This window comes from Scyliorhinus torazame, chromosome 10 (assembly GCF_047496885.1).
Source record: "Scyliorhinus torazame isolate Kashiwa2021f chromosome 10, sScyTor2.1, whole genome shotgun sequence".
Classification (NCBI taxonomy): Eukaryota; Metazoa; Chordata; class Chondrichthyes; order Carcharhiniformes; family Scyliorhinidae; genus Scyliorhinus; species Scyliorhinus torazame.
Window position 1 is genome coordinate 72,599,896 of NC_092716.1, and position 17,884 is coordinate 72,617,779.

A 17,884-nucleotide genomic window follows, 5' to 3' on the forward strand; every position below is an offset into this window, starting at 1 on the left:
CTTTTATTCAGAGATACATAGAAGATAGGAGCAGGAGGAGGCCTTTTGGCCCTTCGAGCCTGCTCCGCCATTCATCAAAATCATGGCTGATCATCCAACTCAATAGCCTAATCCTGCTTTCTCCCCATAGCCTTTGATCCCATTCTCCCCAAGTGCTATATCCAGCCGCCTCTTGAATATATTCAAAGTTTTAGCATCAACTACTTCCTGTGGTAATGAATTCTACAGGTTCACCACTCTGTGTGAAGAAATGTCTCCTTATCTCTATCCGAAATGGTTTACCCTGAATCCTCAGGCTGTGACCCCTGGTTCTGGACACACCCATCATTGGTGACATCTTCCCTGCATCTACACTTTCTAGTCCTGTTAGAATTTTATAAGTCTCGATGAGATCCCCCCCTCATTCTTCTGAACTCCAGCGCGAACAATCCCAACCTAGTCAATCTCTCCTCATATGATAGTCCCGCCATCCCTGGAATCAGTCTGGTAAACCTTCGCTGCACTCCCTCGAGAGTAAGAACATCCTTCCTCAGAGAAGGAAACCAAAACTGCACACAATACTCCAAGAGAGGCCTCACCAAGGCCCTGTATAATTCCAGATATTTTATTGAGTTTAAATTCTACTATCTGCCATGGTGGGATTCAAACCCAGGCACCTAGAGCATTACCCTGGGTCTCTAGATTGCTAGTCCAGTGACTATACCACTATGCCACCGTCTCTCCTGCCACATATGTTTAGTGGAGAATGTTTAGCTGAGTTCCTCTGTAGCAAGTGTTTATAGAAAGGGATTTGTTTGTTAAAATTGGATTCTGTAAATATTTTATTCTATGGGACGTTATTTTCTATTTATATCATGGTTCAGGTTAAGTTACTAGGAGTAAATGATAAAATATATCAGTTATCGACTGGCGGCTGAGCGAAGTATGCAATATATTGTATAATCTGCTGCACTATAGTGATTGTAAACATCTTGCCCGTTGAAGCAGATGCACGGCAGGTTTCAAATTATATGTGGCACTAGTGCAGAATCTAATATGATGCTGCCTGTCAAATCCGTTGCTGTATAACAGTACTCCATCAGATCCAGCTTCTTAAACTTTAATTTTAAAGTTTAAAAGGGGCCCAGTGCATTTGGTGACTGCCTTTGCAGACATGTTCATGCTGCAGTTTTAACATTAGTGCTGGTGTCTTTCCATTTTACTGTAAAAATAAAATTACAGCATACATTTTGGATTTGACTACATAGAGAAATAATATGACCCGTCCTGGAGGAGGGTGCAACTCCATTGGCGTGTTAAGATGCGTTTAAGAAGTCCTCATGATATTCGTTCTCCTTGCATCTCTTGAACACTTTTTACCTCCACCTAGAATTTAAGCGTCACCCAGTCTCAACATTTACAGAGCATTCACTCCAGCAGGGGCTCGATAATGGAAAATAAAATTTATAGCATGCCTTTCATGATAACTCCATTTCAAAGTGCTTTCCAGCCAAAGGTGTTTTTTTTAAAGTACAGTTGCTGTTATAGTGCAAGACGTGTGAATGCCCCCCCCCCCCCCACCCCCGGCAGAGGTTTACCAAGCGAACCATGGTTGTAAATGGATACTGCCTAATATTTCAAAAAAACTAATTATTGCATCAATTTTCTTTAAACAGTCAAGATTTCATAGATATTGGAGCAAGGTTGGAGCTCTAGACACATCTACGTATCCATGTATAGAGGTCTGCTTCCCAGATCAAATAATTGTTTACTTTGCCTTTGCAATGCTCTATCACCATAATGACCATATGGTTGAAGGTTTAGGACAACAAAGATATAAGTCAATGATTTAGAATGATTCACTGTTCTAAATTATTGGTATTTCTGTTGACAATGTTTTATTGCTGTAATTTCACATCTTGAATGAGTGTTTATTGTTGTAGATTTAATAAGACATGTGAGGCACTGCAGTGCAAAGTTTTGCAATGGTAGAAAGCAAATATAGAATGTATGAAAGACCAAATCTTTATCCAGAACTATGTGAAAACCACATTAATGATTTTTATTGTGTCTATCATTTTATTTGCAGGTACCCATATGAGCGTATTGACGGGAGAGTTCGGGGAAACTTGCGGCAAGCAGCAATTGACCGATTTAGCAAGCCTGACTCTGACCGCTTTGTGTTCTTACTGTGCACAAGAGCTGGTGGTTTAGGCATCAATCTAACTGCAGCAGATACTTGTATCATTTTTGATTCCGACTGGAATCCACAGAATGACCTTCAGGTAATAAAAAAAATAAAAGAGAAAATGAATTTTAAATGTAGATTGAGTAACGTTTGGTAATTAGGCACCTTTAGAAGAAATAGTCTTTTATTTTGTTAGTTTTTTTAATGAGTGAGCATTTTCTCGCCTAAGCCTATAAAATCATTCGGGGAAAATTTGCTAATCCACACCTATTCCCAAAAATCCAACTAAGACATCTACATTTAAAAAAAAAATAACCTATTTTTATCTTTGTAATAAGATGCGTATTATTTGTTTCCAATACCCAGTTTTAGCAGCTGAAATATTCGTGTAGCTTTGCTGTTTCCAGTCTGCGATCTGTATCTCCAACTTAGTGAAATGGGAGAATCATATGGTCTCTGTGTCGGAATTAGAAGACCGCCGAACACTGAAACACAATTGGGAGAACATAGAACATACAGTGCAGAAGGAGGCCATTCAGCCCATCGATTCTGCACTGACCCACTTAAGCCCTCACCTCCACCCTATCCCCGTAGCCTAGTAACCCCTCCTAACCATTTTGGGCACTAAGGGCAATTTACCACGGCCAATCCATCTAACCTGCACGTCTTTGGACTGTGGGAGGAAACCGGAGCACCCGGAGGAAACCCACGCAGACACTGGGAGAACGTGCAGACTCCGCACAGACAGTGACCCAGCGGGGAATCAAACCAGGACCCTGGCGCTGAGAAGCCACAGTGCTATCCACTTGTGCTACCATGCTGCCAAAGGACAAAGCAAAAGATTTAATGAGTAAAATTGAGTGTTAGTGAGAAAATACAGTTTGCCAGGTTGCAAATCCTGCTGCAAAGTGTCAGAAGTTGAAATGCACAATTTACAGAACTGATCCCCCTGGCTTGAAACACTTGGTCAACCAGTGCTGGCAGTGGATAGCTGAAAGCCAGCAGCACTGATCAATCAATCAACCCATTCTGGATGCAACTCATTTCTGAGCGAGGCCTATGTGATGTACATCCCAAGAAGATCTGGAGCCACTGGAATTCTAACAGGCTTTAAATAAATCCATAGTGATGGGAGTAGGTCATTCATCCCCTCAAGTCTGTTCTGCCATTCAGTCAGATCAAGGCTGACTTGTACTTCGGTTCCATTTACCCACCTTTGCTCCGTAACCCACATACCCATGCCTCGCAAAAATCTATCAGTGTCAGTCTGGAATTGCCTGTTGGGAGAGGGAGTTCCAAATTCCCTCCGTTCATTATGTGGACAAGTTCTTCCTGATTTGATTACCTAGTAGCTTCATTCTATTTTTGGAATTGTCTTCTTGTCCTGGATTCACCACTAGAGTGAAATAGCTTCTCTATCTACCCTAAACTATCAATTACCTGAGTCATTTTAAAAAGCTCGATTAGATCTTCCTCAGCTTTCTAAGGATCCCCAGGAATGATCAAGCCAAATTTATGCAACCCCTCACCCCTTCCCAACTTCTGAAGAGTGCTGTGTCAGCGTGTTTTAAATCTAGTCGACCTACACTGGATGTTGTTTGAATTATTGTGTGACCAATAAGACTAAAATGGTGTCAACATAAATTAAACTCCTTTTGAGAGCATGAGGAGGAGCAGAAATGTCACTATTTAGGATGCATATTCAGAGTTTTAGTGTGGTGATCTGGTTGATTTCAACAAGGGCATTGGTGCAGCAGCATTATTAACAGTGTTTAGGAATGGGAAAAAAGATTCCCACGCTACTGCCACTGTACCATGTTGCATGTCCATATATGCTAATGTTGAAGACTGGATAACACTTGGCTGTATTAGCTCTCCCAGTCAAATAACTACGGTCAAACATAAAAACGGGTCCACAAAAGATGTTTGTGCCTTTAGAATTGTACAAAGCATAAGCAGCTTCAAGTTGAATACAGCTTTTACTTTAAACAACTTTGTAAAATGATACTACGTTGATTAACTAGTCAAGGGGCCTGACTTCCTTCCATGAAAGCCTTTTGTGAATTTGCCCTCTGACTACTGATATTTTAGATCACGGAGATGGAAATAGTTGTGTGGCATATTGATTTGATAAAATACGTTCAGTTCCTCATTTTGTGGCTTAATGTTTAATATCTGTGGTGTACTGTTGCACTAGTCAGTGGCTTTTCTTTTTGAAGGCTCAAGCTCGATGTCACAGGATTGGTCAGAACAAAGCTGTGAAAGTTTACAGGCTAATAACTCGGAACTCATATGAACGGGAGATGTTTGACAAAGCGAGTCTGAAGTTGGGTCTCGACAAAGCTGTGCTGCAGAGTATGAACGGACGGGAAAACAGTGTTGGCGGGGTATGTAATGAAAATATTGTTTTGTAAAACGTTACATGATATCCTGATTATTCACAGCACATTGACCGAACATCAATTATACAGAGATGTGAGAGATTATGACTGGTGTAGATAAGGTAGAAATCGACTAATACTGCAAGCACTAGGGGACACACATCTCAGGTTTTTGGGTAAGAGATACAGGGGAGGATATGAGAAAGAACCTTTTCAAGCAACAACTGGTAATGACCTGGAACTCGCTGCCTATGAAGATAGTGGAAGCAGAAACAATGAATAATTCCCAAAGAAAATTGGATGGACACTTGAGCAAAATAAATTTGCAGGGACTGATTGGATTGCTCTACATAGGGCCAACATGATGATTCTCTGCCTCTCGTCTCGAGTTTTGAGAAAATATTCAGCTTTTACTGTCCATCTTTTATTCTGTGAATATTAAAAATAATTTTTCAATTCAGAGCTGCTCTATTTGTTTTCATTACTGTTCTTTCGATTAAAGATGTTTTTCCCCACTGTCCCATTGAAATATTATCTACAGGACAAAATGAGACAATTACATTCCATCTGATGGCCCCTTGTGTTAAGAGATCAACTCTTTTTGCCCCCAGCTTTCCCTCTGACTTGTTCCCCCAAAAAGTATTTTCTCTTTCTTAAGGAGGCAGGTTCTGTGGGTGCTGGGCAACTGTTGCAATTTCACTCAACCCACCAGCAATTCATCTTGAGGGCTTTGATGGTGAACAGCAGTTGGCAATTCTATCAAAACAACCAAGCTCAGCTTGTCAGCACCAGGTGTACAAAAAGCACCCATTCCTGGATGCGGTTGTTGGAATAGTGATTGGGAGTGAGAATCCTCTGGTTGTAAGGGGGTGGAGGGGAGGGAGGCTGTGGGGTTGAAGATGGGAATTTGATAGCTTGGATATCGGCAGCTGTCTTGAAAAGTGATGGACTGAAAAGGAATCCACTTTGAAACTAGATGATGTAGTCTAATATGGTGCATTTCTTTTTCATACCTGTGAAGATAACCAGAATATTGGCCTGTGTAATTCCAGTAGATCAGATCTGTACATTGAGTTACCACATTCAGTTTGATTGGTAAACACATAACTAACCTTTTGAAAGTATTTTTATTGAAGTTTTTCCATTTTAACAAAGTACGCAACAAAACCTCAGGAATAGTACAGATAGCAAAAGTGTCTCAACATACATAGATACAGAGGAGCACAGGAGAACAGCAATACAGTAGACCCAGTACATTCTATAAAGGTGGCACCTCTATATGTATCACTAGAGAATAAGGGAGAGGAGGATAAGGCCATGAAAACATGGTAAAATGGTGCACACCTTCCCACACTTTGATGCTCGCAATAACCACGGGAATTCAGGATAAGATCTTGGTGCCATGTTTTGGTGCGCACCGGACATGCCCATGTCTTCCTCAACACCATAGACGCCAATATCACACTGTAACATCGTCCTGGATATCAGACCTGTCTATACCCTTGCAGGGGCCAATCATAGATTCTTTAGCCCCACAATGATAAAATAAAAATGTTCAGAAAAGAATTGTGAAAACACCAATTTTAAAAGGATATTTTACATGTATCACAAGATGCATCAAAACCCCAAACTCAGGCACAGTACAGAACGATCATCGTTCCACATATTTATACAGAGAAGGGCATTGAGTACTCGTACAATAGATTGTAGTCAGTGCCTCCCAAGGAACTAACCGAGACAGGATAAAAAAGGAAAATTGCCAGGAGTGGAGGGTCTCAGGATAAAAAGGACCAGGGCACAGCCAGACGCCTGTGGTCCTCTGGTGCACGCCCCTCATCATAAGACAAAGAAGAACAAAGGCTGCTCGTTCAAACCTCACTCGGCCTCTCATAACAGCCCGACCAAGAAAGAACGTCCCAAACATAAGGAGGGCAACAGGACACCAGGCTTGGTACAGGACCTGGCCCAGCCCTACACCGTATGCACTTGGGAGTCAGTAAACCAAGGATACTCAGAACATATCAAGACTTGGCTTCTCAGGATGTCCCTACTAAGTGCCTTCGAGAAGGGATGTCCTGAGCATGAGGGGGACAACAGGACAACAGCCACAGTACTGGACCTGGCCTAGTTCAGCGCACACAAGAGTCGGTTACCCCCAGGATACTCAGCACATACCGAGACTCACCACCCAGCCAGCCTCACCCCTCACTAACCACACCCAGGCCAGTACACTGGCCCCAGTGACATGAGAAAAATAATGTCATCATAAATCGAGGAGACCGCACCAGCGAGAAGAAAAATCGTGAAGTCATCCATCGATTGGGTGTCTTGGGAGGGCGCTGGTTCACCCCCACCACTGATAAGATAAGAGAAACACCCCCCACCCCCAACCCAGTAGACCAAATTGGGACCTGCAACAGTATACTGCCCATTCAGATAAAGCGAAGAAACCCCCCTCCCTCTCCAAAAGGAAGGAACACCCAAATTAATCAAAGAACATCAGGCCCAGGCCAGCACTGTATGCCATTGGAAGGAGGGTACTGGGGACAGAGCAGCGCTGCCAACAAAAACACTGCCTCCCCATGGAAGCCCACCTAAATAAGGGAAGGCACTCAGAAAGCCACGATATGATACCACTTGAAGCAGGGTGTCCATCTCCCCCACCAAACCTACCCTCAGACCGAAGATGGGCTCCAACAAAGCAGATCGACAGCATACAGACCCTCACTCCATCAGATCAAGCCAGGATTAACTGACCACTCCGAGGGGTGTAGCACCACTTACTGGCCTCCACAACTCCAGAGACACCAAATCACAAAGAATAATCACGTGGCACCCAGTCCTCTCTAGGAGGCATGACCTGTCCGGGCCTCCATAAGAGATGCGCACAGATTCTTAAACCTCAAAATAACAAAAATACACAATGAAAACCCTGATACATTTGGTTCTAACTGGGGGTTTTCCTCAATCCAATTGAGGACTTACCTAGCCCTGCCACCCACCACCCTGCCATGGCTCTACTCATCTCTATAAACAAGGTGAGGAAGCCTAAAAATGCACTCCCTTCTCCTAAACGCAAGGATTACAGCACCTAAAAAAAGGGCAAAACTATGCACAAACCACATGTTGCATTATGGATTCCGTACAGTTTTTGCCAGAACAGAATAGCATCTAGATGCCAACAGCACCACCGAGGCAGAGGCCCACTCACCAGCAAACCCGCGAGTACAAGCTGGGCCCCAACCCAGCCGCTTCAAACCACCTCAATCAAACAAGGATTCTTTTGATTTAACTTGGCTTCCCATCACCAAAATCTTACCAGGATCTTCGAGGAACCCTAACCCATTTATCCCAAAAGTAAGTAATTATGGGATATGCGTTAGGATAAGATACATGATTAAAAAACTAGAGCCAGAACTCTCACCTGCTCCCACCCTCTCATCACGTGACCCCCATAACTAATTTTTAAAAATGTATTTTGCATTTTGGGAGATCTCAAGATGAGCATCAGTACCTTATTATTGATTGCCTTTTTTTAAATGCTTTTTCCGAAGATTGTAAACCTTTTTAAAAATCTATTATTTATGTAGATGCAGCAAATGTCCAAGAAAGAAATTGAAGACCTACTTCGCCGAGGTGCCTATGGTGCAATAATGGATGAAGAAGATGAGGGTTCAAAATTCTGTGAGGAAGACATTGATCAGATTCTCATGCGACGCACAAAAACCATTACTATTGAATCGGAAGGCAGAGGTTCGACATTTGCAAAGGTAACTTAAATCAGTATCATAGATTTACATAGAATTTACAGTGCAGAAGGAGGTCATTCGGCCCATCGAGTCCGCACCGGCTCTTGGAAAGAGCACCCTACCCAAGGTCCACACCTCCACCCTCCACCCTATCTCCCATCACCCAGTAACCCCACCCAACACATTCTATCAGACAGCATGGTCTGACAGAATTACATTGCTGTCAAATTGTGCACGGGGAAATGCTATTTTGAAAAAGGCCTCGATATCTTTACAAAGGCAAATCTTTATTAAGTGATAGTTTTAAAAGACTTTCCATTCTGTGGTGTTTTCTCAATGTTCGGCAAATGAATGGTAAAATAGTTCAGATTTTCATACTACTTCCAATTGGTTTTGATAAAATGCCACATTGAAATATGATGGTTATATACCTTGTTGACGAAATCCCTTAAATTTTATATGGGAAAGCATATTACAAAGGTATTTTCTCCTAGAATTAAAAATACACCATTTCCTATGTTTAGATTTTCTTTTATTGCTCACTGATCTGCATGTAGCACCAACACACACAGTAAGTCAGCAAAGATGGTTCATTCCCTTTCCTGCTACTCTTCCTGCGCTGCCCGTCATTTCTTCATCATTTCTTCTTCCAGCAACTCCTGCATTCCTGGGGTCCTTCTCTTCCCCTCTCTGCAGCACTGGCCCACTATCACCGCACCCACTATGTTGTCCCCACACCCTGCCTAGCCAGCTCTTTTGACCACCCCAGACCCTCCCGCCCCATCCCTCCTCCCCCTGCTGTGCAACCCATTACTCACCCATGCCTATTTGTGCAATTACAGAATGACAAGGTAATGAGTAATTCCAAAAGTTCCTATATCCATATTACTAATGGAAATTACCCATGTCAACTTGTCATTCTGCAATTGATAAATTATATCCATAATGGGAAAAGGTGAAATGAGAGTGACAACAGCAACTAAGACTTTGTGAATATTCAGTGAGCACAAATGAAGGGCTTTTATTGAAAAGACAGAAGAAAGTTTCCAATGTTTTAATGCAAATATATAACTGCCATTCAGCTGTTCGTCTTCTCATAGATTTATCTAAATTATGTTACTATAATATAATTTGTAAAATGTATACACATTGATCGGTAGCACTAAATTTAAATGTGGGGCACGATTCTCCAGTTTTGGTACCAAGTGCTCCCGCCAGCAGGTTGGACGTTTTTTTCCCCGCTGGCGCTAGGAGCGTTGCTCAGGTGCCATTCAAGGGCACTTGGAAATTTCTTTTGAGAGGTCCAGGATTTTCACTGGGCTTGAGTGGGGCAAGGCCTAAACACACTGACGGGTCCCACTCCTCCTAGATCAGGGCGCCCCGATCTCAGAATCATCACGCAGCCACCTGCCACCACTCCCACTCACCCATCAAGGGAGCGACACCCAGTCATGGGCTCGCCAAATGCCCTTCCCCTTTCAGGCCTCCCTCAGATTCCTCCCTTCAGCCCCCGCTTCTTGGCAGTGCCAACCTGGCACCGTGGACTCCAAGGGACTGAGCATCATTTCCACACTTGCCTCCAGGATGCCAAGTGGGTTCCTTTAGGGGAGGTGAGGGTTAGGGGGCTTGGCCACAAGTTGAGGGTCTTGATGGGAGTCGTTTGGCAAGTCTCCCCTCTGTAGCTTTCAGGGTCAAATTTTAGTTTAAAGTCTTGCTTCTGTAGCCTTGAAACCCTTTGATGTATTTCCCAGCATGTCAAATAAAAAAATCTGTCAGGTGAAGGTAAAAGTCTTCCCGAGAACGTGCTGGAAACCTTTGAAGTGCTTTTTTCACAGTCAATTTAATTCCCCTTTAATTTCTTGAAGCCTCTGGGCATGCTTAGAAGCTTAAAAGCTTTAAAGTGCATTACATTTAGTTTCACAGTCCATTACCTTTTACAAGCCTCTTGATTGCCAGGTCCAGGCAATTTCAAAGGAGAGTCCACCGTTTGTTTTTGTATCTCAGGAGCAGTTCATTAACACTGAAGTGCTTCCTCTTTTGACCAATGCTCTTTCTAACGTCAGTTTCTTTTGAAGAGGCTGACTCTTTGTTCTGAGGAGCTTCCAAGAAAGACCAGGGGCAGCATTCGGACAGATCTTTGAACTTTATAGGGGAGACATCAAAGGTTTTCAAGGTTACAGATGGAAGATGTTCACCTTCATCTGACAGATCTTTTAATTTGACATGCTGGGAGAGACAGCCAAGGGTTCGAACACATCAGAGGGAAGACTTCAAACTAAAACTTGACATGCTGAAAGACAGTTTAATGATGTTCAAAACGACAGAGGGATGACCTGCCAAATGGCCCCCATCCTGGGAAAAACATACACCTCCCCTGAAGGACCGCCCTCTGCACCCTGGGGACAAGGATAGAGAGCGTACTCACCCCTTTGCTCCCCCCTCAAGATCCTTATTTTCAGGACTTGCACCAATTCACACCAGCGTGACTCCTGGCTGGGGGTGCTGGAGGATCCCAGGAGGCCAGGGAATCGAGCTTCCTGCCCGATAATGACTTTGAAATGAAGTTAATTTAAGAGTTTTTTTTAAAAACATTTTTTTTAATTCTAATTATGGGGCAATTTAGCGTGGCCAATCCACCAACACGTCTTGGGGGTTGTGGGGGTGAGACCCACGCAACCACACGGAGAATATGCAAACTTCACATGAACAGTGACCTAGGGCCGGGACCAGTGCTAACCACTGCGCCATCGTGCTGCCCCCGTTAAATTAGGAGATTACATGTTTTTGCTCACTCTGGACGAGGACCTCATCAGGGCTGCCGGGCAGGCCGGGAGACCGGCAATTGGTTTGACGCCCGGCGGGAATCCCGTTTTTGTCCTCCTGCCTGATTCAGCGGGCCCCTGTGGTGTTTACATAACTCACTATAACTTGATTGTTTTTAAACCACAGTCTGCATGACTGTGCAGTTCATGAGTCTCAGCGGTCTTGCCTGTGGTATCCCTGTTAGTTGAATTCTCTTTGCTTATTTTTATCCATTCCTTTCTTAGTTCGCTGTTTTGGCCTAATTGAATGATGTAGGCCTAATCAGTTGAAAGGAGCTACTACTTCCTGACTAAGCTTAGCAGGGTTATGGGTGTTTTCTGTGTGTTACGTTTTGCAAAATGAGTTTGAGGTCAGTGGTTAACAATCGCTTCAAACAACTTGTCACAAGGTTGATTGAAGAAAAGTAGAATGCTATTGCGTAATTCTAGCACTTTTAAATGTGAGAGAAGCAACACCTTCAATGAAGTCCATCATTAACTTACAGTTGTGTATCTAAAATGACAGTATTCATGTGCGGCCCATGAAGGGATGGAGCTTGAACATCTGAGATAGAGACCATTTCCTAATTTTTGCATCAGGGTGATGGTCTGCTCGAATCAAAACTCCAGTTGGGCTCAGTTTCTCATGAATAGGTCAAATTCCATTTTTAATGAATGAAATATGTTCAATTTTAATCAATGATTTATAAATTGGATTTTCTTGTCTTCAACTTTAGAGAGAAAAAAGATGTTCAGAATTGAATCTGTGAACTCTTAAGTGATTCATTCAGATGTTAGGACCATGACTTAGCCTTTTGTGGTGTAGGTTCCAAGTTTAATGACATGTTCAATGATCAATGTTTGGATAATTTCTTTCGTAGTGGTTTTTGAATTGTATGATACATCTTCAAGAATTCATTTAACTGTTTCAGGCAAGTTTTGTTGCATCAGGCAACAGAAGTGACATTGCTTTGGACGACCCTAACTTCTGGCAGAAATGGGCAAAGAAGGCAGAAATCGACCTCGAAGCCATACATGGAAGGGTTAGTCACCAGTTTCAGTTTAGCATTCATGTCATCTGAGTATTTCACAATGTGGTCTCAAAACACCTGTAAGATTCAAAGATTTCTTCCACAATTAACCTGCAAAGAAAGTTAAGCTTTCTTTTTTGATATTTCTCTTTACAGAACAGTTTAGTTATTGACACTCCAAGAGTAAGGAAACAAACCAGACCATACAATGCTGCAAAAGATGAGTTGGCGGAATTGTCAGAAGCAGACAGTGATGGGGAGGATAGACCCAAACTACGCAGGCCCTATGATCGATGTCATGCATATGGAAGAACAGAGTGCTTCAGAATTGAGAAGAACCTGCTAATTTATGGGTATAAAATATCTTCAAAACTTTCTGCAGCAATCAGGAAACGGCGGAATTCTCCGACCTGTCATTGGTCGGTGCGGCGCCGGCCAGGGTATGCGCCGACTCTCCGGCACGGGCCAGCACGCCAATTCTCCGGCCAGGATGGGCCCAGTGGCCGTCACCAAAAAGCCGAGTCCCGCCGGCGGCGTTCTAATATCCTCTGAGCCGGTGGGACCTCGGCGTTGAAGGGTCCGGGGGCGGCCTGTGGCGGGGGGTGGGGATGGGGGGTCCAACCCCAGGGGGGGCCTCCATAGTGGCCTGGCCTGTGATTGGGCCCCACCGATCGGCAGGCAGGCCTCTCTGTCGGGAGGCCTCCTTTCCTCCGCCATTTGGCGTCGGGGCCGGCGCAGCGAAAAAGGCCACTGCGCATACGCTAATTGGCGCCGGCCCAACTGCGCATGCGCGGACCCCGCGGCACTGGGTTCACGCCGGGATCGGCAGCTGGAGTGGCGCGGGCCGCTCCAGCGCCGTGCTTCACCACTGTTGCCCGGAGAATCAGGTCTCGGAACGGGCGCCGACGCCAGAGTATAAAACACCCGTTTTCACGCCAGTGTCGGCACTTAGCCGCCCGATGTCTCTGATGTAGATTGCTCGTGTTATCATAAAGGGTTTTTTTGGGTGCTTTATGTGTTTTGAATAAATTTGCGTGATAATTGAACGGCTACAGTTATGCATCTACTTCCATAAGAATTTGTAATTTCTCTTTCTAATTGTTACAGCACTAAAAGAAACTAAGATTGCCTTGTTTTTTTATAGAATAGTAAATTCCCCAAGGAGTTGAAAAAGGTGAGACAGAGAATAGACTATGGGCATGATCTGCCGGGCGTGTCCCACCGGAACTGGGGTGCGACGCAGCCGGTAGATCTGGGATGAGGCCTCCCTGGGATTCACAATGACCGTTATGCCTAGCGCGATCTAACCAGATGGGCAGAGGCCCCTGAGTGGTCGGCCTCCGGACAGGGGGTGGCACCGTGGCACTGCTGGTACCACCTGGTCAACTTGGCAGTGCCACCTTGGTGGGCAGTGAGAAGGAGCCAGGCTGGCATTCTGTCTGTACCGTTTAAAAATGGCTTCCCGATCTCTTCCTGCACAGAGGAGCTCCGCTCGCCAGAACTCCTCAGTGCAGGAAATGATGCTGTGCGGCTTCAGGGGTGGGGGCAGGGTGCCTTCCCTGCCGGGGCACGAAAAACAAAAGAGTGCCGTTAGATGGCAAGGTCGTAGCGCCGGGAATGACCCGGTAAATCCCGCCCCAAATCTGACTTTTTTTCCCCTGTTAAATCGCAACTGATGTCATAATAACAGGAATCTTGTACGCTGCAAATCATTTTTTAAAAATAACCGGCTTGTTCTCGTGAAAATGTTAACATATCTTTCAATCAGGGTAACAAGCTTAATATAAATCATGAGCTGATAAATACTTTTGAGGTAAATATATCAACAGATATCTTGTGTTGCTTACAATAGGGCAGGTGATATGCTGTTGTATAAGGACAGAAGATGATATGCCATGTAAAGTACCAAAGAACCGTCAGTGTCCCCTGAGGCCACCACCAAGCTGCTAACCATTTTTAAGTAAGCCCGAGGTCAGGATAGTTAGAGATTAATTATGGTTGCGTCAGGGAATATTGCAGATTGGAGCTATCAGTTTCATAGTGCAGCAGAGAATTACCCTTCACTAACCTGTCTAAGGGCTTTCTGCCCCATTGAGACATGAATGGAAAGAAAGAAAGAATTTGTACTTGTATGAAGCAGGAGCTAAAGCACCATGGAAAATGGATGAAAAATGACATAGGAGACAGAGCACCCCCCCGACCAAAAAAACAAAGTTATGAATATAGAATGAGCCATGCATAGACTTGCCAGAGTTGCTATCGAGCTGAAGTTCATGAAAGTACTTTTAGTTTGGTAGGGCTCGGTCTGTTTTTTTTTCATGTGTCCCCCTTCTTCCTCCTTGCTAGCTTTATTACTAGATAATTGCAAGGGGGGGGGGTTGTAACTGGTGAGGTTCATACCTGTTCATTTATTTCCAGATTCATTCTACCTTTTCAGTTTTACTCTGCGTTTTTATGAAATGTTGTTTGAACCTCCTGGGTGCAAGTATGATGTATACTTTGCATATGTGGCAGATTCTGTGGGCTAATGTGGGTAGCCAAGCTTTTTCTTTGATTGTGAATCTAGCACAGAGTGGAAATCTATTTCCGGTACCGTAGTCACAAACCGTCGGCCAGCCTGGCAGATATTAAACATTTTGAAATGATACGCCTTTTGTTGAGAAATCACCTTTGCCTACAATCTAAGTGATGAAATGCTTAATTATCATTAGCGGCTGAATTTTTCTTTGCTGGTTAAGTTATGTGCCGCAATTTTGAGAAAAAGGCATTCAATTCCTTCATATTTATTTGCCTCACCAGCAACTTACTTTGAAGCTGATGGGGGAGAAATAACAACTATTTAAAAGCAGACAGAAGTTACAGGGATCTATTTTGAATGGTTTGCCTGCACTTATTAATTTCCCTCAGGAGATGAGCCAGAATGTGGACAAGTGCAGGATTGTCTAATCTTTTTGTCATGGTCAGCGCTCTGGTGTGCGCTGTGGGGCCATATATGAACTTTGAATCCATGCTTCCATTGAGTTTTTATTTTTATATTTCACACTGCTGCTAACTGCAGCTTGGTTTACAATTTGGAATTTATCAACCAATGCGGTAACAATGCCACAAACAGCCCTTTCCAAACCTTATGGCCCAGAAAATTCCGAATCCCAAAACCCAGCAAACAAATGATATACGCACTGGGTTTTGCAGGGTATGTACCCCTGATTTCTGGAGCCGATGTATTATTTGTGGCCCACAGACTGATGTTTGGGCACTCGACCTAACAACTGGAATGAGCTTTGTGAGAGAAACACTTTTTCCTCCTTGTTATTACTTCAGCTTTGTCTCTGTCTCATGGATGCTCTTTCTCCACCCTGCCACCTTGCGTCCCTTTTTATTTTTGTTTGCTGCCAGTTCACTTTGCTTCTGTGCACTCTGCATCTTGTTTATCTGTGGGATACATACATAAAAGCCTGAAAACGTTCCATATTTTAGATATTCTTTCCACTTTAATTAAATAATGAAATCAGTCCACTACCAATTCAACTGCTTCAGTAGAGGCAAATCTTTATGATGGTTTCATTTCATTTCAAATACCATATGATCAGCCGATGCATAAGGCCCCACTCAGCTTCCCTTTCTCAAACATCAAAATGTAATTATTCTCTGAGAAAATCCCTTAGTAGTCTTCCCAACCAAATAATAATGACACCAAAGGTTCCGTTGTTGGGCATCTAAACCCAAGATTGTTTTCTGCATTTTCCAGGCTGCAGGAATCCTTCCCCTGCGGCACAGTGGCACAGATTTAAACACTTCTGCCTCACAGCGTCAGGGACCCAGATTCAATTGCTGACTTGGGCGAATGTCTGTATGGAGTTGTTCTCCCCGTGTTTGTGTTGGTATCCTCCGGGTGCTCCGGTTTCCTACAGTCCGAAGATGTGCAGGTTAGATGAATTGGCCATGCTAAATTGCCCCTTCGTGTTCAGAGATGTGCAGGTTAGGAAGGATAACGGAGATAGGGCTGGGAGAGTGGGTTTAGGTAGGGTGCTGCTTCAGAGGGTCGGTGCAGACCCGATGGGCCAATGGCCTCCATCTCCGCTCTAAAAAAATCTATGGATTCGTATGCCTAATATTCATCATTTGATCATGTATTAGGACTAACAAATTTAAAATGCACTCACTCATCCCCTGAAATTGCAGAATTGTGGCTTTCAATGTTAGTGGGAATTACAAAGTGAGAGCCATTTAAAGCATGGTTGTTGATTTGTGGTCAGTTGGTGTGGTTTTTAAAAAAAAAAAAAAAAATCAGACTTTTTGCATTGGTTTTCATTGTGTTCCAGGTGGGAACGCTGGAAAGACATCCTATCACACGGACGGTTTAAGAGAAGGCTGGTGGAACAGGATGTGGAGACAATTTGTCGTGCTCTCCTAGTATACTGCCTTGCTCACTACAGAGGGGATGAAAAGATAAAGAGTTTTATCTGGGACCTCATTACCCCAACAGAGGATGGACAGACAAAGGAACTGCAAAACCATCTGGGTAACGGGTCTTGCCAGCTGGCTTTTTCACTGAGTTTGGTGCCGTAATACTTTTAGAAATTTGCATTATAATTTTGGAATGCTAAGTGCCGACCATAATATATAACTGGTTCGTACTTCCAAGTAAGGCAACATGTTCAGCTTAACTTTCATATATTGTTTATTGAGTATTGATTGCAAAAGGAATATATTTGTAAAATTGAATATGAATTAACAGTCTACAGTGTGCTGCAGAGCATTAGTACAACAAAGATTTGATACGACGTATGCAGCAAGACTGAGGTCTTGACTAGCAAAGCATAGCAGAGTGCATTGTTCTGCCCCAAATTCATATCATCGCAGCTGTTTTTGGAATCGTACGAAAAGACAGCATGGGATTGTGCAGTCTCTTTTATATCAGGGAAAGCAAAGCTCCAAACATGGGTACCTAATTACGTTTGTACAGCTCTGCCCCCTGGTCTTCAAGCGAGAAGAGAGCATGGGATTAAAAATTTTAGCAATTTAGAAAAGGAGTTCTTTTAGAATGTGACTTAAAAAAGGAAAGTCTACTTTATATTAGGTTATACCACAGCAATTGTGAAGGCCCGCAAATAATGAAGCCACCTTCTGTTTGGTTTACATTGGAAATCTTATAGCATACATTGTATCCCCTCTAATAAGGCCACGACTGCAGAAAATGCATCTATGGCACACTAGCTGGAGCTAAAAGCTACTAATTAAATTTTGTTTAAGAATAAATCAAAATAAGAATAAGATACTATCTTTGACTGGTACTTTTATAAATGTTACTGGTGGCTAAACAACATCCATTGAGCTTCTTAAAATACACATTGTCGCACAAGTTATGCTTTTGTGTGAATGTGAATGTCGCCACAGTCACAGAGGACTATAGGCTGCTCTCCCCTTTCAGAGCTGACCGGTGGAGATTTAACCTGATGGTCACCACACCTCGGGTGAGGGCAATCTTGACAAGGTGAGCCTTCATGAATAACCTCAGCCGGTATGGGAATTGAACCTACGCTGTTGCCGTTGCTCCATCACAAACCAGCCATCCAGCCAACTGAGCTGACAGTGATCGATACTCCAGAGTTGTGTAGCATCTATGTAAAGTGTGAACCTGACTTAAAAAGGTTCCGACAGTTTTTTCTACAGAACTGTCAACATAAATTCCAAATGTATCAGGATAGACTTTCACATCCTTGCCTCGAGCAGTGCAAGCATAGTTTTAAGGACA

At 43.5% G+C, this 17,884-nt stretch overlaps 1 protein-coding gene across 12 annotated transcripts in view; it reads left to right on the forward strand.

Moving 5' to 3' along the window:
- chd9 (chromodomain helicase DNA binding protein 9) overlaps positions 1–17,884 on the forward strand; it is a 306,991-nt gene that overhangs the window by 222,090 nt on the left and 67,017 nt on the right. For all 12 annotated transcript variants that reach the window (XM_072518240.1, XM_072518239.1, XM_072518242.1 and 9 more), the window contains 6 exons: positions 2,069–2,264; positions 4,387–4,554; positions 8,139–8,318; positions 12,031–12,141; positions 12,286–12,482; positions 16,452–16,651. In XM_072518240.1, coding sequence (XP_072374341.1) covers positions 2,069–2,264; positions 4,387–4,554; positions 8,139–8,318; positions 12,031–12,141; positions 12,286–12,482; positions 16,452–16,651 — 1,052 coding nt within the window. The remainder of the gene's footprint in view (positions 1–2,068; positions 2,265–4,386; positions 4,555–8,138; positions 8,319–12,030; positions 12,142–12,285; positions 12,483–16,451; positions 16,652–17,884) is intronic.